Raw genomic sequence first — 22314 nt, 5'->3', positions numbered from 1 at the left:
TTGTTCGATGACAGAGGACTGGTGACAGGAGAAGAGAGGGAATTTCATTTATAGACAGGGGCTGGACTAGGTCCATTCATTCCAACTGGCCTGGGCAACAACAGACTAACTGGCTGAAGGTTCTGATCAGCCAAGAAATGGCAGTTAAGCGTCTGTAACCTGAGGTACCACTGTATTAATAAAAGTGAGCTACAAGTATAAAAGTGGAATACAATGTATTCCTTCAGGGGAAACGCCTTTGCATATATACTAGGACACAATTTCAACTAAAATGCTGAAGAATTGTCAAGCCTCCCCCCCCTCTTTTAAATTGTATAGCCTATATTTTAAAAATATAGCATGAAATTCTCGTTGCAGTGTTGTGCCAAAGAACTACCAGCACATTCTGGCCTTGATATTTGCTGTCAAAGAGATCAATGAGAACCCCAAGATCTTACCTAATATCACCTTAGGATTCCACATCTATGACAGTTACTTCAATGAAAGGATGACCTATCGGGCTGCTCTGAACCTTCCCTCCACATTTATACCCAACTACAAGTGCAACACCCAGAAACACCTGGTGGCAGTTATTGGGGGACTGGACTTTGATACCTCCCTTTACATGGCAGACATATTGAGCATCTACAAGATTCCCCAGGTAAGATACTGCCTTGGACTCTTCACACTCAATCACCATGATCTTTTCTATCCAAAAACGTTTTGTAGAATTGTGACTAAAAAAGGAGGGTGGTCCTGCTCTTCACAAAATGTGTTTCCTGTGGGCTTTGCAATTAAAGATGTCTGCTCTAGGTGGGCAGTCCTATTTCTCCTTCTTAAGCACACTTGCCTTTTCTCTCTGCTCTAGGTCCGAGCACTGCCTCCCCTGACTCCTCAAACTAATCTGGTGTCCCAAGTGCAGTAGATGATGTGGTCCTATTGGTATATTGAAGGAGGATTCAATGGCAGGACCAGCTGGTTTCTATCTCAGGCAGCAGAATGTATTAGGTGTGACCTGGCCTCACCCAATAAACCAAGAAGTGTGGGTGGTGTGGGAGAAGGTGGCCCTCTAGATATATGAGGTTCAGACAAATTAGAGCTTTCAAAGGTCAATACTAGAATTTTCAATAGGTGACTTTCTCTTTATGTTTGGAAATGGTCCTGTTTCCTGGGCCAGTTAGAAACAAAGATCAGTAGCTTTTCCTTCCAGAGTACAGAACTTCTACTGAGGCATGCAGGGAATGGTCTGGATTGGCCAACATACCTCGCACTTTGGCTCATGTGTTGGCAGAAAGGTGCCCTCTTTTCACCGGAGGTGAAGGAGGCATGACCTACACAAGATTGGCAACAGCAGCTTACTACTCTATGGTCTTCACACCCTCATGCATTAACTAGAGCTAAACATCCTAGTTATATAAGGCTGCAACTTATCCACAGTTGGGGCTCAGGAAACACCACCCCCACCCCAGCCCTGCTTTCCGCCCTCCTGACTGAGAAGGTACTGTGTTTGTGGGAGACAGCTCATATCACTTCGCTTCCTTACTCCAACTCCTCAAAAACAACACCTCCACATTCCATTCTGCAAATTGACATTTCTTCCAACTTTGCCTGTGGCTTACTGGCTGGAGACTTGCCTGTCAGGAGGCAGCTGTGCACACATTCTGGCATTTGTGTGTGATTCTGTGTGTCTGTGGTACAATAGAGGTTTGGAAAGGAAGGGAAGGTGGGACGTCATAAAATGAGGAGGTGAAATGTTGTGATGAAACAAAGGGGATGAAATGGAGAAGGAAAATTAGGGAGAGGGACAGCAGCAGCTCAGGAAAGCAAGGAGATTGACCTGGAGACAGAAGATGAGGAGAAAGGAGAGCAAAGCAGGGCAGCACTCCATGGAGGCCAAATCGGCCACCCCCCAAACTTTCTGGAGTCTCCTTCCTGAGGCAACTGGCTCATCTTGTCTCCATGGCAGGCAGGCCCTGAATACACATACAGTCCTTCTTCAACATTTATGAATTATGCCTCTTTATTCCCTTTAGCTCACTTATGGTTCCTTTGCTTCAGAAGATCCTGGTCAAAGCCAATCCACTTCCTTCTATAGGATGGTGCCCAATGAAGCCCATCAGTACACTGGGATTGTTGAGTTACTTCTGCATTTTGGATGGACGTGGGTTGGGTTGCTCGCTGTGGATAATGACAGTGGAGAGAGATTTATTCAGACCCTGAAACCTCTGCTCTCCCAGAAAGGCATTTGCTTGGCCTTCTCAGAGACAACCCTGAAAACCACATATTTGGCAGAGCTTTGTGTCATGTATTCCGATGTTATTATGGGAATCTATCATGTTATTATGGAAAGTGAAGCCAAGGTTGTTGTTTTCTATGGAGGAACAACGCCCATGATTCGCTTGCGAATAATGCTAGTGCAAGGTGAAATGGAAAATATTAACGAAACATCTGTGGGCAAGGTGTGGATTCTGACAGCACAGGTGGATTTCACAACATTGACCTACCAAATGAGTTGGGATATGCATGTCTTCCACGGTTCCCTCTCCTTTGCAGTTTATTCAAATGTGGTACAAGGATTCAAAGCCTTTCTTGAGGTACAAAATCCTTTTGAGGAGAATGGAAATGGCTTTGTCAAGCAGTTCTGGGCACAGGTATTTCTCTGTTTATTTCCAAACCCCAACACAGAGGAGCAGGCCAGTGGAACCTGCACTGGAGAGGAGAAGCTGGAGAATCTCCCTTCGTCTGGCTTTGAGATGAGCATAACAAGCCACAGCTATAGCATCTATAATGCTGTTTATGCCACAGCACATGCTCTACATGCCATGTTCTTGCCTGGGGCCAAATACAGGGCAGCGGTGGAAGGAGGGATGCAGGAGCTTCAGAAACTGCAGCCTTGGCAGGTAATGCCTATTATAACATACAAGTTATTTGACATGGACAGTGAAGTGATCTCTTTCAGCTTTTGCCTTCCAGAAGAAGGTACAGGGTTATAAAGACTAGGACTAGCCACCTGAGAAACAGTTTTTATTCAATTGTGATTTTGGTTTTAAACACAGTGTAAGTTAGTCTCTATGGGAGTCTATTGTATTTATTTATGGGGTATCAGAGTTTTTAGGGAGCTAACCAGGCTGGGATAGCTGGCTTGTTGGTTTCTGAATGTCTGATGTAGATTTTAAGTTTCATTGTTCTGTATGGGACAATGACAATAAAGATTATCGTATCATATCGAAATGTAGAAGACTACACTGAAAATTTTCAAGTACTGACTGTAAACTAGGATCCTCCGCTTAACGTATGCAGATAAGCTGCTCCTCCAGCTGTTAAGCAGTTGCTGCGAATCCTGCACTGTGCTGCTTCTTTGTTGTTGTTGTTTTAATTAATTTTTATTAACAGGCCAATCAAATCACATTAATTCCAAATTATATAGCCAAATTTTTAAATTTTTGTTGGGGGTACCCATACTTTCAGCTCCGAAAGGGATCCAAACATCACTCTTGTTGCTGCTTTAATTACACAGTTCTGTCCAGTTCTGTCCAGATAGTCTCTTTGTTATTTTCCTCATCTTCTTGTTGTTATCATATATTCCTTTCTTTATGATCTCTGATAATCTTCACAAGCGGGTTGAAAACAAACATATCCTGTGTGGATTTTACACTCTCCAAGAGCCATATCACATAAAGGACAGACGCCATTTCCACACCTCCGCAAAGAACATTCCCACAATCTGTCCATTGATTTCCACAGGCTTGCCAATCTGTATCTAAGAGGGCCCTGCCAGGTCAAATTCACATTCCGATAACCATACATTCACATTCCAATGACCATGGTCCTCCTCCCCCTCGTCCTCCTGTGGGCAGGCCTGTCTTAACGAATCTCCATTTGTAACTGCATCATAAAGCTTTCTTTCCATCCAATGTTCCCACCAGTCCTCTCTTTGATCAGTAATTCATTTCCACACAGTTCTTAATCTCCTGCTTGTGATTAGTAATTTGCAATGATTCTTTCTCTCGGGGGGGGGGGGGTTATTGGGTACTCACATAAGACAAAAAGAAAAGAAAAGCTTCTCCTCCCCCCTTTCTGTTTCGCTCCGACATACCGATCTTTAATGATGAGTCTTCACTTGATTTATTGTCCAACCCATCGCTCCACATCACAGAGATCCCATTAATCAGCAGTCATTACTCCCGATCTTCACTTGAAGTATGTGCATTTGCTTCTATTCCAATTAAATATTTCGAGCTGATGCAAACCAGTGCGCGATTCAGAGACAGTGTCTGGGAGAGCCGACTCCACCCAAGGGCTTTGTGCCTAGTGCCCTCACCTCCTTCTTTCGAATCCGGGGGTGAATTATGGACACAGCAGGCAAGGCAGTACCCCCCATTCACTTGGGGGGTTAGGTAGACTGCATACTCCCATAACAGCCTCTTAATTACCTCGTGTGGGTCGGAGAGATGTTATTGTCGGCCATCTTCCAATGCGCCCCCTGGTGGCCCCCCTGTGCTGCTTCTTTGTTAGTAGGTATCTATGTTTGTAGAGAAACTGTAAGTGAAGCAGGATATGATTTTGCTCTGTCCTGCTCCTTTACAAGCAGTTTCTTTGTAAACAAGTTGAGGGGAGGATCCAAGCCTACAATGAGAGGAGAAGGTGAGAGCAGCTCAGAGAATTCACATGTAGGCTGAGTTTCCCCAAACCAAAAGGTTTTGTTGCCCATTTCCTCCCAAAGTGAAGGGAAGTGACATAGACGAAGCCTGATAGGACAGCTTGCTCCATGGCATTAACCCCCTTCATGTGTTGATTAGATGTCTGCATGATGGTTATATGAGGCGGTTACCCTACAATTCTCGTCCATGGGGTGGGAGATATCCAAGAGGTGGGAACTGAAATCCATGGATTTTTTCCTCGTTTCTTCTTGGTCGGGAATGCATTAGGATTTTCCCTATGGGAGAGAAAGGAAATCATTGGCTCTTTCTGTGAATGTTCGCCTTACGTACCATTTCCAATGAGTGGATTCTGCTTGCATAGGAGTCCCTGCCAGTACTGAATGCTGGAGGCATCCTGAGTGTCAGTAAGGAGAGACATATGCATTACTTCATAGTTCCTATTTTTCCTCCAATGCAGCTCCATCCCTTCCTTAGGAGTGTCTCCTTTAACAATTCTGCTGGAGAAACGGTATCTTTCAGTGAGAGCAGGGAAGTAGAAGCTGGCTTTGATATTGCCAACATAGTCACTTTTCCAAATAACTCCTTCATGAGAGTCAAGGTTGGAAGACTGGGTGGAGAGGCTGTCCCAGGCCAGCTGATTTCCATTGATGACAACAGAATGGTGTGGCACCAAAGCTTTCAAAAGGTGAGGCATAATTCCTACATCCATGAGAGAGAGGAAAAGAGAATATCTTTAACATTGAGAGATAGGAAAAGAGAATATATTTAACATTACATTCCAACAGATCACGCTCCATTTGAGATATTTGTTCGCCAGATGGTCAAGTTGAGTACACTTTTTTTAAAGCATGAATAGAAAAATGAGTAGTTTGGCTCTGAGTTTGGAATAAGTATTTTAGCGTCTTCCCATTTCTAGTTGGGGGTTGGTTGAAATACTACTAATTTCTGTGTGCTAAAATGTTTGTGTGTTTATTTAAATGGGCAGGTTTCACCCATTTCGTTATGTAACCCAAGTTGCCCTCCTGGTTCCAGGAAAGAAAAGAAGGAGGGGGAGCCATTCTGCTGCTATAATTGTGCTCCATGTCCTCAAGGCAAGATTTCATCACAGAAAGGTAGGGGACACAATATATACATGGTACTTTTCAAATGTATAAAGGAAACATCTGTGATATTTCTATTTTAACCTTAAGAGTTCCACACCGGTAGCATTTGTAGTTGCTATCCAGAACATTTGAAATCTGAATATATTATTTTCTCTCCAGATATGGATGACTGTGTTGCATGCTCTGAAGACCACTATCCACACAGGAACCAATCACAATGCATTTCAAAGACCATCAGCTTCCTGTCTTTTAAAGAGCCTCTGGGGATGATCTTAGCATTGTTGGCTCTTTCTCTATCTCTCCTCACAATATTAGTCCTTGCCATCTTCATTAAACACCAAGACACACCACTTGTCAGAGCAAACAATCGGGACCTCTCCTACACTCTCCTCACTTTCCTCCTGCTCTGCTTTCTTTGCCCATTGATCTTCCTCAGCCCTCCAGAAAGAGTGAGCTGCCTGTTCCGACAAATGGCTTTTGGCCTTGTTTTCACAGTGACAGTTTCTTGTGTGCTGGCCAAAACGATCACGGTGGTTCTGGCCTTTGTGGCCACAAAACCAGGATCCCGAATGAGGAAGTGGGTGGGGAAAAGACTGGCAAGCATCATTGTGTTTTCTTGTTCCCTTATCCAAGCAGGCATTTGCACTGTATGGTTAGGAACCTCTCCCCCATTCCCTGATTCTGACATGCACTCAATGATGAGGGAAATCATTCTAGGCTGCAACGAAGGGTCAGTTGCCCTGTTTTACTGTGTCCTGGGCTACATGGGCTTTTTGGCCATTATCAGCTTTGTTGTGGCCTTTTTTGCCAGGAAACTGCCTGACAGCTTTAATGAGGCCAAATTCATCACCTTCAGCATGTTGCTCTTTTGTAGTGTTTGGGTCTCCTTTGTTCCGGTCTACCTGAGCACCAAGGGGAAATATATGGTGGCTGTGGAGATCTTCTCCATCTTGGCCTCCAGTGCTGCCTTACTGGGCTCCATCTTTGCTCCCAAATGCTACATCATTGTGTTAAGGCCTGATTTGAACTGCAAGGAGATGTTAATAAAGAAGAAATAACAAATTAACCTAACATCTCTGTTTTTTGTTCTGATAGATGTTTTTTGTTCTGATAGATGGGCAAATTAATCTCTCTTTTTCTACATTGTATAACCATGTTGTATTTTATCTCTTACAATTCCTATGTGATTCTCCAGTAAGTACGGTTTCAGTGGAACTGCTACCGTCAGGATTAATCAGTAGCATTGATTTCAGTAGTTACAGGCAATATTTGCTACACAATTTCTGGATTTTTTTTTTATTATTTCTTTACTTTTCAATTTCTATACCACTTTATATTTTTAATAAAAATCTCAAAGTGGTGTACAACATATCAAAACAAATAAAACAATAATGCAATAGCTGGGTGATGTTCCTCCGGCCTCATTGGTCTTACTTATAACAAGGGTGGTATTGCTAAAGGGCTTTGGTTCAGAACATGGGACTGGTTGGTTCTGAATGAATATTTTGAAGAAAAACCGTTTTGAACATGAGTGCGATAAAAATCCTTTTAATTAGAAAATACAATATTATCACACATTCTTTGGAAAATGGTGGAACAAGAAATTTGGTAAATAAAAAGACCATTTTAGTCCATAACCCACTATGAATACTGAATACATCTGGGCAATCGTAAAGTTAATTCTCTCTTACATCTTGATATCTCAAATACGTTAATTAACCATTCCTTTTTTATTTGCTCATCGTTTTTTCTTTATTACATCTATATACCACCCCTCCAAATAGTTCTTTGTTTCACATATTCACATTTTTTTTGGGCAGTCTGTGATGGCCTGGGAATCTGATTCAGAGGGTGAACCGGAGGAATCCCAGCCTGCACAGGTGTCGCTGCCTCCAGGGCCGGCTGAACTGGGGCAGGGCCTTGATTCCGAAGTGCCTGCACTTGTGCCGGATCCTCAGGAGCAGGCACCAGGTGAATCCACTCTGGCTCCAGAGGTGGTTGAGGACTCAGTGCCTACAGGTGAGTCTCCCCCTGGGCCCAGTAACCCTTCAGCCTCTCCTGAACTGCAGAGGCTCAGGGCAGAGAGGCAAAGGGAACTGGTTTCTCCCAGGAGGAGTGCTCGCCTTAAGGCCAGGAGAGGCGGGTCTCCTAGGGGCCGGGGCTGCCCCTGGCCTCAGAGAAGATAAAGGCCAGTCAACCCGGTCCCAGGTTGCAGGAGCAACATCATTGATGAGCTGTTTCGGCCAGCATCGAGTCCTGTTTTCCCCAGAGTTCCTGTCCTTTCCTGGCTTCCCGCTGTGGACCCCGCTTCGCCCGAGGAGGACTGTCTGATGACCCTCAACTCAGGTCCTAGACCTCGCCCCACGGTAACCTCCCCCCTGAACCAGCACACAGTCTATATGTTTCCATATCTGAGGTGTTTTTCTGTTAGGAGCACAAATAGCTGCTTCTGCTTATTATAATAATAATATAATAATAATTTATTATTTATACCCCACTCATCTGGCTGTTTTCCCCCAGCCATTCTGGGCAGCTGCCAGCACAATATTAAAATACAATGATTCATCAAATATTAAAAGCTTCTCTAAACAGAGCTGCCTTCAGATGTCTACTAAAAGTCTGATAGTTGTTTATATCTTTGACATCTGATGGGAGGGCGTTCTACCAAGAAGGCCCTCTGCCTGCTTCCCTGTAACCTCAGTTCTCACAGTGAAGGAACGACCAGAAGACCCTCGGCGCTGGACCTCAATGTCTGGGCTGAACAATGGGGGTGGAGATGCTCCTTCAGGTATACTGGGCCGAGGCCATTTAGGGCTTTAAAGGTCAGCACCAACACTTTGAATTGTGCCCAGAAAATTATTGGGAGCCAATGTAGGTCTTTCAGGATGGGTGTTATGTAGTCTCGGCGGCCTCTCCCAATCACCAGTCTAAGTGCCGCATTCTGAATTAGTTGTAGTTTCTGGGTCACTTTCAAAGATAGCCCTGCACAGAGCCCCTCCTGCTTGCAGTAGTCCAAGCAGGAGATAACCAGAGCATGCACCACTCTGGCAAGACAGTCCAAGGACAGGTAGGGTCTCAGCCTGTGTATGAGATGGAGCTGGTTGACAGCTGCCCAGGACACAGAATTGACCTGAGCCTCCATGGACAGCTGTGAGTCCAAAATGACTCCCAGGTTGCACACCTGGTCCTTCAGGGGCACAGTTACCTCATTCTGGACCAGGGAGCCCTCCACACCAGCCCACCCCCTTTCCCCCAGAAACAATACTTCTGTATTGTCAGGATTCAACCTCAATCTGTTAGCTGCAATCCATCCTCCAACCGCCTCCAGACACTCACACAGAACTTGCAAAGAATGTGTGGTTTCTGAACACCTTCTCAGAGTTAATTTCCCAATGCTGCAGGACATGTAAAGGAGACGAGAGAGATGCTAGCATATCAGGAAGGAGTGGAGTTTTCTAGTTCTAGTTTAATCATAGGGGCCCAGCCTATGGTCCTCCATGGGCAAACAAGTAAAAGAGATGAGTTATACCTGTCAGAGTTAGATAAGTTGAGGGTTATGTTGTCTGGAAAGATGAGCTGGGTCCTTTGGGAAAATAAGCCCTGACAGCAGCCCTACATACCACATTCAGATGAAATCCTACAATAAGAAGTGAAAGCAGCAGATAGAAGCAAATACGTTATTGAGAGACTGCAGGACCAAACAGAACCATTTTACCTTAAAATTACATTTAAGGAAGATACCAAGACACTCTTGGAATTTGAGCAGGGCCCCAAAACAGCAAAAACTAGCTTACCTCACCCTAATTACAACCTTTAGAATCATAGGCCCCACCAGCAGGCTTTATCCGGAAATATATGGCCTATTGCTCTCTATCAGTCTACCCAAGAAGCGCAACATTTAAGGACTTAGCTGGTTGCTACAAGCTCAGAAACCATGGCTCTCTTGGACTCCTATACCAATAATTTGGAGCTTTCACCACTGTAACTAAGCCAAGTGCTACTGCCTGTGTTTTCTGACTGATGTATGGAGAAACACATGAACCTGACCTTTGAAGCGTTTGTAAGTAAGCCAGTTTTCACTGACCAGATGTGTGGTCCTTTTCAATGGTAAGAGGAGAGGGAAGTTTTGGAACTCATGGGAGTATATTTTTAAGATCTAATAACCTATATTTCCACGCCTTACTTTGCTGAATATTTTGTGATTTGAAATATCTGCTGGGGTTCTCTCACCAAAGAGCACTTGCCCCAAACCTGGATCTTGGCATCCAGGGGATTCTCCCTTTTTATACTTAATTTCCCTTGCAACCTACACAAATCATCTCTCATAACTCAACCCCTTTCACAATTTTAAAGTTTTGGTATTATTGTCAGTAAATTAATGAACAGATGTTCAGGGGGAATTTGGAGGTCAGACTGATCATTTCCCCTGTTCAGATGAAGCTTTTCAGCACTGATAGCATACTGGACCACTGTTCTTTTCTTCATCCTTGTAGTTATTTTTGCATGCTCTTTTGTTGTCCCATAAACAGACAGAAACCACTTTTGATGAAATAACACAAGCATGTACTGGTGTTTTCTCTGGTCATTTTGTTGTTCTTGATGTAGAGAGACCTAGTTATCATCACAGCTGTAATTATCAATCTCGCCATGACTAAGTCTCTCTTGAATAATGTCTCCATAGATTTCCAGACAATATTAGCCAGAGTCTAAACATGGGCATAAAACACCTTCCTGCCATTCTAAGCAAGGGAGAGGGAAGAGGAAGAGGGAGGATTTCTGCTTTTCTCTTTGTTGAGGTGTAAAATTGGATTTTAATCTGTGAATTGGTAGGGAGTTGCTGTTCCTGTCAAGGCAGAGTATTGTACTGAGCGTGGTTCTGAAGCTAAGGTTCATTTCCAGATGGAAATGAGGGTGTCAGATGAGAAAGAATATTTGCCTCAGTATGTTGCTGTTTATTGTGCCCCTTCTCTTTCATCTGCCTCATATGGTGTGCAAACATACATGTCTCACCATCCATGATCTGTCCAGAATTCCACATGAATACTACCAACCTGGTGATCTTATTATTGGCGGACTTGCTTCTCACCTCTTTACCTCTTTTGACAAAGTAGACTTCACAGAAAGGCTAACCACCCATCAGCTTCTTAATACCTTGTAAATACTTCATGTATCAAGTAATCAGGTGATACGGAAACATTCCCCAGCGCTAACCAGGCTTACTGAGAAGCATGTTCCACTGATTTTGGAGGGATTTCCTTCCAGGCAGAGGTGTCGGGGAGGGGGGACCATTTCAGAGCTGAAGAGTTGGCTTGGAAGGTGGGAAATGGAGATCTGAATGTGTAGTCAGTGAGATGAGAGAGTCTTTCTTTCATTCATGTGTTCTCTCCTCCCCACACCCCACCAAATTTCTTCCAAGAAGAGTTTCACAAGAGGAGCCACAACTTAAACTTACCTAGTTTAAGATGGAAAGCCCTTCTCTGTTCTGAATATTGAAGTTCACCTCTGAAAGTTTGGGGTGAAGGGTCTTAAAAGCTCACCTCTCCTTTGAGGTGAAATTCTCCTTCAGATGTTCTCATCCAAGTCAGGCTAGTCTTATATGACCCTCCCAGTTTAAAATGTGTCAAAGGTTTGACTATGATGAGAACTACGCCATTAAGCCTGGCTACCTACTTCTCTGCATTTCTATACAACTTTTTTGTAGGATCAGATCAGTACCTGTAAATAACCGATTTCTAAATGTCTAAGCCCAAAGGGCAGTCTGTACACTTTATTTTTATCATGTTAGATCTTCGAATGAACGGGGTATATTATTATTATTATTATTATTATTATTATTATTATTATTATTAATCAGCTTCATGGTTTCAAAATATTTTAAGGCTTCTGTTGATGTCTCTGTGTGACTGTCAATGTCTGTAGCCTTGTGCTGTCACTATGGTGCAGGCTTGTTCGATAACAGAGGACTGGTGACAGGGGAAGAGAGGGAATTTCATTTATAGACAGGGCTGGATCAGGAACATTTATTCCAATTGGCCCGGGCAACAACAGACTAATTGGCTGAAGGTTCTGATCAGCCAAGAAATGGCAGTTAACTGTCAGTTGGGGCAGTTGGGAAATGGCAGTTAACTGTAAGGAGGGAGGTGTGAGGGAAAAACCAAAGAAAGCTGAGGTGAAAGTGGACAGCTGAGGCTTAAATATTAAGCTATATTTTGTGTTGAAGATCAGAACAAGTGAGCTGGTGTCTACTTTAAAGTAGGAGGCTGCTCAGTTCTTACAAATCAGTTGACATTTAAATATGAACCTACCAAAATTTGCTTGCTCTAAAAAGGTATCTAAACCAAAACAGAGCCTTCATTTGAAATTTATATTCCTCCAGATTTTGCAGTGCAATCTTCTAGCCAAGTCATGTATGCAAAAATGCCTATACGGATGTAAAGTTTCCGTAAAAATGCATATACAGTGGTACCTTGGGTTAAGAACTTAATTCATTCTGGAAGTCTGTTCTTAACCTGAAACTGTTTGTAACCTGAGCTACCACTTTAGCTTATGGGACCTTCTGCCGCCACTGTGCCGCTGCCACATGATTTCTGTTCTCATCCTGAAGCAAAGTTCTTAATCCGAGGTACTATTTCTGGGTTAGCGGAGACTTTAAACTGAAGCGTCTGTAACCTGAGGTGTCTGTAACCTGAGGTACCACTGAATTAATAAAAGTGAGCTACAAGTATAAAAGTGAGATGTATTCCTTCAGGGGAAACTCCTTGGCATATATAATAGGACACTATTTAAACTAAAATGCTGAAGAATTGTCAAGCCTCCACCCCCCTCTTTTAAATTGCATAGCATATATTTAAAAATATAACATGAAATTCTCATTGCAGTGTTGTGCCAAAGAACTACCAGCATATTCTGGCCTTGATATTTGCTGTCAAGGAGATCAATGAGAACCCCAAGATCTTTCCAAATATCACCTTGGGATTCCACATCTATGAAAGTTACTTCAATGAAAGGATGACCTATCAGGCTGCTCTGAATCTTCCCTCCACACTAATACCCAACTACAAGTGCGACACCCAGAAAAACCTGGTGGCAGTTATTGGGGGACTGGACTTTGATACCTCCCTCTACATGGCAGACATATTGAGCATCTACAAGATTCCCCAGGTAAGATACTGCCTTGGACTCTTCACACTCAATCACCATGATCTTTTCTATTCAAAAACGTTTGTAGAGTTGTGGCTGAAAAAGGAGGGTGGTCCTGCTCTTCACAAAACATGTTTCCTGTGGGCTTTGCAAATTAAATAACCTGTTTAGCACAAAGTAAATAGTAGTGAGTAGTGAGTAATAGTCAGCAGCCTTTTAACATGTCTGCTCTAGATCAGCAGCCTTCTCTCATCTTCTTAAACACACTTGCCTTTTCTCTCTGCTCTTGGTCTGAGCAGTGCGTCCCCTGACTTCTCTAACTAGTCTGGTGTCCCAAGTGCAGTGGGACTGATGTGGTCCTATTGGTATCTTGAAGGAGGATTCAGTGGCAGGACCGGTTGGTTTCTATCTCAGGCAGCAGAATGTATTAGGTGTGACCTGGCCTCACTCAATAAACCAAGAAGTGTGGGTGGTATGGGAGAAGGTGGCCCTCTAGATAGATGAGCTTTTAAAGGTCAATACTAGGATTTTCAATAGGTGACTTTCTCTTTATGTTTGGAAATGGTCCTGTACAGAACTTCTACTGAGGCATGCAGAGAATGGTCTGGATTGGCCAACAAACGTTGCACTTGGGCTCATGTGTTGGCAGAAAGGTCCCCTCTTTCACCGGAGGTGAAGGAGGCAAGACCTACACAAGATTGGCAACAGCAGCTTACTACTCTAGGGCCTTTACACCCTCATGCATTAACTAGAGCTAAACATGCTAGTTACATAAGGCTGTAACTTATCCACGGTTGGGGCTCAGGAAACACCACCCCCACCCCCCACCCCAGTCCTGCTTGCCGCAATCCTGACTGAGAAGGTACTGTGCTTATGGGAGACAGCTCATCGCACCTGGCTTCCTTACTCCAACTCCTCAAAAAAAAACAAAAAAAAAAACACCTCCACATTCCATTCTGCAAATTGACATTATGGTGGTATGGTAAACTGTCGTGTGACGGGCCAATGGCCGTAATAAAGATCAATCCAATCCAAATTGACATTTCTTCCAACTTTACCTGTGGCTTACTGGCTGGAGACTTAAGGTGCTCTTTTGCAAATCTGGAAGCCTGCCTGTCAGGAGGCAGCTGTGCACACGTTCTGGCATTTGTGTGTGATTCTGTGCGTCTGTAGTACAATAGAGGCTTGGAAAGGAGGGGAAGGCAGGACGTCATAAAATGCGGAGGTGAAATGTGATGAAACAAAGGGGATGAAATGGAGAAGGAAAATTAGGGAGAGGGACAGCAGCAGGGCAGGAAAGCAAGGAGAATGAACTGGAGACAGAAGATGAGAAGAAAGGTGAGCAAAGCAGGGCAGCACTCCATGGAGGCCAAATCGGCCACCCTCCCAACTTTCTGGAGTCTCCTTCCTGAGGCAACTGGCTCATCTTGTCTCCATGGCAGGCAGGCATTGAATACACATACAGTCCTTCTTCAACATTTATGAATTATGCCTCTTTATTCCCTTTAGCTCACTTATGGTTCCTTTGCTCCAGAAGATCCTGGTCAAAGCCATTCTACTTCCTTCTATAGGATGGTGCCCAATGAAGCCCATCAGTACACTGGGATTGTTGAGTTACTTCTGCACTTTGGTTGGACGTGGGTTGGGCTGCTCGCAGTGGATAATGACAGTGGAGAGAGATTTATTCAGACCCTGAAACCTCTGCTCTCCCAGAAAGGCATTTGCTTGGCCTTCTCAGAGACAACCCTGAAAATCACATATTTGGCAGAGTTTTATGATTTGCAGTCTGACTTAATCCAAATCTATCATGTTATTATGGAAAGTGAAGCCAAGGTTGTTGTTTTCTATGGAGGAACAACATCTATGGTTCGCTTGCGAATAATGCTAGTGCTAGGTGAAATGGAAAATATTAATGAAATATCTGTGGGCAAGGTGTGGATTCTGACAGCACAGGTGGATTTCACAGCATTGACCTATCAAATGAGCATGGATATGCAAGTCTTCCACGGTTCCCTCTCCTTTGCAGTTTATTCAAATGTGGTACAAGGATTCAAAGCCTTTCTTCAGGTACAAAATCCTTTTGAGGAGAATGGAAATGGCTTTGTCAAGCAGTTCTGGGCACAGGTATTTCTCTGTTTATTTCCAAACTCCAATACAGAGGAGCAGGCCAGTGGAGCCTGCACTGGCGAGGAGAAGCTGCAAAATCTCCCTTCGTCTGGCTTTGAGATGAGCATAACAAGCCACAGCTATAGCATCTATAATGCTGTTTATGCCACAGCACACGCTCTACATGCCATGTTCTTGCCCGGGACCAAATACAGGGCTGTAGTGAAAGGAGGGATGCAGAAGCTTCAGAAACTGCAGCCTTGGCAGGTAATGCCTATTATAACATACAAGTTATTTGACATGGGCCGTGAAATGGAGAAGAGTACACTGAAAATTTTCAAGTGCTGACTGTAGACTAGGATCCTTAACGTACAGAGATAAAAACAAAATAAAAAAATTCCTTCCAGTAGCACCTTAAAGACCAACTGAGTTAGTTCTAGGTATGAGCTTTCGTGTGCATGCACACTTCTTCAGATACAGAGATAAGTTGCTCCTCCAGTTGTTAAGCAGTAGGTGTGAATCCTGCACTCTGCTGCTTCTTTGTTTTTTGTTTTTTTAAATAATTTTTATTAAGTTTTCCATTTAACAATCCAATCATATCACATTCATTATTCTGAATTATAACAATACATATCATAAAGTCCAAATATTTTGCCAAATTATAAATTTTTGTTGGGCATTCCCATGCTTTGAGTTCAGTAAGGGTCCAGTCATCTCATATTTCTGCTGCTTTTAGTGTTCACCAGTCCCATCTTTTGATCTTCTTGTTGTTATCATTTTTCTCTTAATAGCCTCTGAGTTGTTTCCACAGGTGAGTTAAAGTAAGCATTATTATGCTTCTGTGTGAACTTTGTAAGGCTCTAACTTTTTTTAAAAGCTGGGAAATCTTTTGTTTGCAATAAATCTTCACACGCTGATCCAAAAGTCCTGCTCGGGCGGCAGGCGCCATCTTTCTCAGTTCCGATGAAATAGAATCTAAGGGTCTGCTCATTAATTTTCCCAGACAAGTTGCGCCATAAATCAGTCTTTCCAGGGAAGATTTGCCATCGAATTTAGAAAACAAACATGATAACAGAGCAATGGCTCGCCTCCTCCTCTGACTATTAATCTTGCAATATCGTCTCGTAATGGCGGATCCCGATTAAAAACTGCGTCACAAGAGGGCCTTTTATTTTCTTTCCAAATCTTTCACAAAACAAAGGCTTTGGTTGATATTCACATGTAGGCTGAGTTTCCCCAAATCCAAAAGGCTTTGTTGCCCATTTCCTCCCAAAGTGAAGGGAAGTGACATAGACGAAGCCTGATAGGACAGCTTACTCAATGGCATTAACCCCCTTCATACGTTGATTAGATGTCTGCATGATGGTTATATGAGGCTGGTTACCCTACAATTCTCTTCCATGGGATGTGACATATCCAGGCAGTTGGAACTGGTCTGGAATGCATTAGGATTTTCCCTATAGGAGAGAAAGGAAATCATTGGTTGTCTATGGGAACGCTCGCCTTACGAACCAATTCCAATGAGTGGATTCTGTTTGAATAGCAGTCCCTGCCAGTACTGAACGTTGGAGGCATCCTGAGTGTCAGTAAGGAGAGACATATGCATTACTTCATAGTTCCTATTTTTCCTCCAATGCAGCTCCATCCCTTCCTTAGGAGTGTCTCCTTTAACAACTCTGCTGGAGAAATGGTATCTTTCAGTGAGAGCAGGGAAGTAGAAGCTGGCTTTGATATTGCCAACATAGTCACTTTTCCAAATAACTCCTTCATGAGAGTCAAGGTTGGAAGACTGGGTGGGGAGGCTGTCCCAGCCCAGCTGATTTCCATTGATGACAACAGAATGGTGTGGCACCAGAGCTTTAACCAGGTGAGGCATAATTCCTACATCCATGAGAGATAGGATAAGAGATTATCTTTAACATTACATTCCAACAGATCGCGCTCCATTTGAGATATTTGTTCGCCAGATGGTCAGGTTGAGCACACTTTTTTTAAAGCATGAATAGAAAAATGAGTAGTTTGGCTCTGAGTTTGGTTTAAGTATTTTAGTGTCTTCCTATTTCTACTTGGGGGTTGGGGAAAATACTACTAATTTCTGTGTGCTAAAATGTTTATGTGTTTATTTAAATGGGCAGGTTTCACCCATTTCGTTATGTAACCCAAGTTGCCCTCCTGGTTCCAGGAAGGAAAAGAAGGAGGGGGAGCCATTCTGCTGCTATAATTGTGCTCCATGTCCTCAAGGCAAGATTTCAACCCAGAAAGGTAGGAGACACAATATATAGATGGTACTTTTCAAATGTATGAAGGAGACATCTGTGATATTTCTATTTTAACTTTAAGAGTTCCACACTGGTAGCATTTGTAGTTGCTATGGAGAACATTTGAAATCTGAATATATTATTTTCTCTCCAGACATGGATGACTGTGTTGGGTGCCCCGAAGATCACTATCCACACAGAGACCAATCACAATGCATTCCAAAGACCATCAGCTTCCTGTCTTTTAAAGAGCCTCTGGGGATGAGCTTAGCATTGTTGGCTCTTTCTCTCTTTCTCCTCACAATATTAGTCCTTGCCATCTTCATTAAACATCAGGACACACCCATTGTCAGAGCAAACAATCGGGACCTCACCTACACTCTCCTCACTTTCCTCCTGCTCTGCTTCCTCTGCCCATTGATCTTCCTCAGCCCTCCAGAAAGAGTGAGCTGCCTGCTCCGACAAATGGCTTTTGGCCTTGTTTTCACAGTGACCGTTTCTTGTGTGCTGGCCAAAACGATCACGGTGATTCTGGCCTTTGTAGCCACCAAACCAGGATCCCGAATGAGGAAGTGGGTGGGGAAAAGACTGGCAAGCGCTATTGTGATTTCTTGTTCCCTTATCCAAGCAGGCATTTGTGCTGTGTGGTTAGGAACCTCTCCCCCATTTCCTGATTCTGACATGCAGTCTGTGATGAGGGAAATCATTCTAGGCTGCAACGAAGGGTCAGTTGCCCTGTTTTACTGTGTCCTGGGCTACATGGGCTTTTTGGCCGTTTTCAGCTTTGTTGTGGCCTTTTTTGCCAGGAAACTGCCTGACAGGTTCAATGAGGCCAAATTCATCACCTTCAGCATGTTGTTGTTTTGTAGTGTTTGGATCTCCTTTGTTCCAGTCTACCTGGGCACCAAGGGGAAATACATGGTGGCTGTGGAGATCTTCTCCATCTTGGCCTCCAGTGCTGGCTTACTGGGCTCCATCTTTGCTCCCAAATGCTACATCATTGTGTTAAGGCCTGATTTGAACTGCAAGGAGAAGTTAATAAAGAAGAAATAACAAATTAACCTATCATCTCTGTTTATTTGTTCTATCAGAATATGGGCAAATTAATCTCTCTTTTTCTACATCGTATAACCATGCTGTATTTTATCTGTTACAAGTCCTATGTGCAATTCCTTTTAAAATCCTCTGTGGTCTTTCTGAAATAGGGGTCCACAACTGTTTTCAACGTTTTGGAAACTAAGAAACTGTCATGGGTACTGCAAAGTATGAAGGCCTGACTAGAACATCAGATGGTGGTTAATTATACACTGAAAAAGAGAAAGCAATATATTGGGAGGCTTAGAAAGCTTCTCCTTATTCTTTTCTATGTGATTCTCCAGTAAGTAAGGTTTCAGTGGAACTGCTACTATCATGATTAATCAGTACCATTGATTTCAGTAGTTACAGGCAATATTTGCTACACAATTTCTGTTTTTTTATTTTTTATTTTTTAGCTACTTTTCAATTTCTTTTTTTTAAATAAATATTTATTAAAGTTTCAAAATTAATACATTATAACAAAAAAGAAAAAAGAAGAAAAAAGAACAGGAATACAAAAATACAAAAATTAAAAACAATTTAAAAACAAGAAGAAACAAAAGAACACATATGAATTCCATTTACATATTTTCTTTTACCTTACTTTCCAGACCTCCTCATACCACCCTTTCTTATATTCCAATTCAAATTGTTTGTTCAGCAAATCCTTACCATTATGTCTTACTTATTTCAAGTCCTTATTTTCTATCTCTTAAGCATTACAGCTGAAAACCACTTAGTTACTTTCCATCATCTCTCTAATATTCCTTAATTTTACAGTGTTTCTGCAAGTAGTCTTTAAACTTCTTCCAATCTTCTTCCGCCGACTCTTTTCCCTGGTCTCGGATTCTGCCGGTCATTTCTGCCAGTCCCATATAGTCAATCATCTTCATCTGCCATTTTTCCAGAGTGGGTAGATCTTGTATCTTCCAATATTTTGTGATGAGTATTCTTGCTGCTGTTGTCGCATACATAAAAAAAAATTCTATCCTTCTTTGACACCAATTGACCGACCATGCCCAGAAGAAGGCCTCTGGTTTCTTCAAAAAGGTATATTTAAATACCTTTTTCATTTCATTATAGATCATTTCCCAGAAAGCCTTAATCCTTGGGCACGTCCACCAAAGGTGAAAGAATGTACCTTCAGTCTCTTTACATTTCCAACATTTATTATCGGGCAGATGATAAATTTTTGCAAGCTTGACTGGGGTCATGTACAACCTGTAAATCATTTTCATAATATTCTCTCTCAAGGCATTACATGCCGTAAATTTCATACCGGTGGTCCATAACTGTTCCCAGTCAGCAAACATAATGTTATGTCCAACATCCTGTGCCCACTTAATCATAACAGACTTCACCATTTCATCCTGAGTATTCCATTTCAGCAGCAAGTTATACATCTTTGACAGAATCTTGGTTTTAGGTTCTAAAAGTTCTGTTTCTAATTTTGATTTTTCCACCTGGAATCCAATTTTCTTGTCCAATTTATAAGCCTCCATTATCTGACAATAATGAAGCCAATCTCGCACTTTATTTTTTAATTTCTCAAAGCTCTGCAGTTTCAATTTGTCTCCCTCTTGTTCCAAAATTTCCCAATATTTTGGCCATTTGGACTCCATATTGAGTCTTTTATAAGCTTTCGCTTCCATTGGTGACAACCACCTTGGTGTTTTATTTTCCAGTAAATCTTTGTATCTTATCCAAACATTGAACAATGCTTTCCTGACAATATGGTTTTTGAATGCTTTATGTACTTTAACCTTGTCGTACCACAAATATGCATGCCACCCAAAAGCATTATTAAATCCTTCTAAGTCCAAAATGTCTGTGTTCTCAAGAAGCAGCCAATCTTTCAGCCAGCAGAATGCTGCTGATTCGTAGTAAAGTTTGAGGTCTGGCAGGGCAAATCCACCCCTTTCCTTTACATCAGTTAATATCTTAAATTTTATTCTGGGCTTCTTGTCCTGCCAGACAAATCTAGAGATATCTTTCTGCCACTTCTTGAAACAGTCCATCTTGTCCACAATCTGCAATGTTTGAAACAAAAACAACATTCTAGGCAATACATTCATCTTTATGACTGCAATTCGGCCCAACAAGGAAAGCTTCAAGTTTGACCATATTTCTAAATCTTTTTTCACTTCTGTCTAACATTTTTTGTAATTATCTTTAAATAAGTTCACATTTTTTGCTGTCATATGAATCCCAAGGTATTTCACTTTCTTAACCACAGTCAAACCAGTCTCATTCTGAAACCTTTCTTTTTCAGTTGGTGTTAGATTTTTCTCTAAAACTTTAGTTTTTAACTTATTCAGTTTAAAACCTGCCACTTGACCAAATTCATGAATTAAGTCTAGAACTCTTTTGGTACTAGATTCTGGCTCCTGTAATGTCAAAATTAAGTCATCTGCATAAGCTCTCAGTTTATACTGTTTAGCTCCGACCTGTATACCTTTAACCAACTGGTCTCTCAATTTCTATACAGCTTTATATTTTTAATAAAAATCTCAAAGTGGTGTACAGCATATTAAAACAAATAAAACAATAAAACTATAGCTGGGTGATGTTCCTCCGGCCTCATGAGGAGCCTCTTCAGTACGGCTGGTGAGTCTGGGCCTTGCCCCCTAGGCCAGGTGGAAAAGGTCTTGAGGAGAGCAACCTTCATATCTCACAGCTGGGTGATGTTCCTCTGGCCTCATTGTTGTTACTTATAACAATGGTGGTATTGCTAATGGGCTTTGGTTCAGAAGATGGGAGTGTTTAGTTCTGAATGAATATTTTGGAGAAAAAGCATTTTGAACATGAGTACAATAAAAGTCCTTTTAATTAGAAAATACAATATTATCTCACATTCTTTGAAAAATGGTGGAACAAGAAGATTGGTAAACAAAAAGACTATTTTATTCCATGACCCACTATGAATACTGAATACATCTGGGCAATTGTAAAGTTAATTCTCTCTTACATCTTGATATCTCAAATACATTAATTAACCATTCTTTTTGTATTTGCTAATCATTTTTTCTTTATTACATCTATATATCGCCCCTTAGAATTGCCTTAGAATTACATTTAAGGAAGATACCAAGGTGCTCTTGGAATTTTAGCAGTCCCCAAAACAGCAAAAACTAGCTTACCTCACCCTAATTACATAACATACATGGCCTATTGCTCTCTATCAGTCTATCAGCCCAAGAAGCGCAACATTTAAGGTCTTAGCTGTTGCTACAAGTTCAGAACTCATGCCTCTAAGAAGCCTCTCTTGGACTCCTATACCAATAATTTGGAGCTTTCACCGCTGTAACTAAGCTAAGTGCTACTGCCTGTGTTTTCTGACTGGTGTATGGAGAAACACATGAACCTGACCTTTGAAGAATTTGTATGTAAACCAGTTTTTCACTGACCAGATGTGTGGTCCTTTTCAATGGTAAGGGGAGAGGGAAGTTTTGGAACTCATGAGGGTATATTTTTTTGAGATCTAACAACCCATATTTTCACACTTTACTTTGCTGAATTTTGTGATTTGAAATCTCTGCTAGGGTTCTCTCACCAAAGAGTACTTGCCCCAAACCTGGATCTTGGCATCCAGGAAATTCTCCCTGATTATACTTAATTTTCCTTGCTACCTACACAAATCATCTGCCATAACTGAATCTCTTTCACAATTTTTCAGTCTTAGTAGAATTGTCAATAAATTAATGAACAGATGTTCAGGGGGAATTTTTAGAGGTCAGACTGATCATTTCCACTGTTCAGATAAAGCTTTCCAGCACTGATAGCAGACTAGACCACCGTTCTCTTCTTTTCTTCCTCCTTGTAGTTATTTTTGCATGTTCTTTTGTTGTCCCATAAATAGACAGAAACCACTTTTGATGAAATAACACAAGCATGTGCTGGTGTTTTTTCATTTTGTTGTTTTTGATGTAGAGAGACCTAGTTATCATCACAGCTGTAATTATCAATCTCATCATGACTAAGTCTCTCTTG

General features: G+C 42.0%; 1 protein-coding gene and 2 long non-coding RNA genes across 9 annotated transcripts in view; 2 read left to right on the top strand and 1 right to left on the bottom strand.

The window, feature by feature from the left end:
* LOC309327998 (vomeronasal type-2 receptor 26-like) overlaps positions 1 to 18308 on the top strand; it is a 26420-nt gene extending 8112 nt beyond the window's left edge. The window contains exons 2-7 of one of the 7 annotated variants that reach the window (XM_081837764.1): positions 5626 to 5752; positions 12622 to 12904; positions 14393 to 15256; positions 16629 to 16856; positions 17125 to 17251; positions 17402 to 18308. In XM_081837764.1, the coding sequence (XP_081693890.1) occupies positions 5721 to 5752; positions 12622 to 12904; positions 14393 to 15256; positions 16629 to 16856; positions 17125 to 17251; positions 17402 to 18300 (2433 nt within the window). In that variant the 5' untranslated portion in view covers positions 5626 to 5720 and the 3' untranslated portion in view covers positions 18301 to 18308. The other 6 variants (XM_081837768.1, XM_081837767.1, XM_081837766.1 and 3 more) reach the window with 6 other exon arrangements.
* On the top strand, positions 563 to 1543 carry LOC309328305. Its single transcript, XR_014150757.1, has 2 exons — positions 563 to 640; positions 848 to 1543. It is a non-coding gene; the product is annotated as an uncharacterized lncRNA (long non-coding RNA).
* LOC309328314 lies at positions 6675 to 22314 on the bottom strand. Its single transcript, XR_014150765.1, has 3 exons — positions 22195 to 22314; positions 9031 to 10282; positions 6675 to 6770 (listed from the first exon to the last, which is right to left on the bottom strand). It is a non-coding gene; the product is annotated as an uncharacterized lncRNA (long non-coding RNA).

This window comes from Podarcis erhardii, assembly GCF_964252035.2.
Source record: "Podarcis erhardii genome assembly, chromosome: 13".
Lineage (NCBI taxonomy): Eukaryota > Metazoa > Chordata > Lepidosauria > Squamata > Lacertidae > Podarcis > Podarcis erhardii.
Note: the sequence above shows the minus strand (reverse complement) of the source record. Positions and strands in the feature narration are given on the sequence as shown.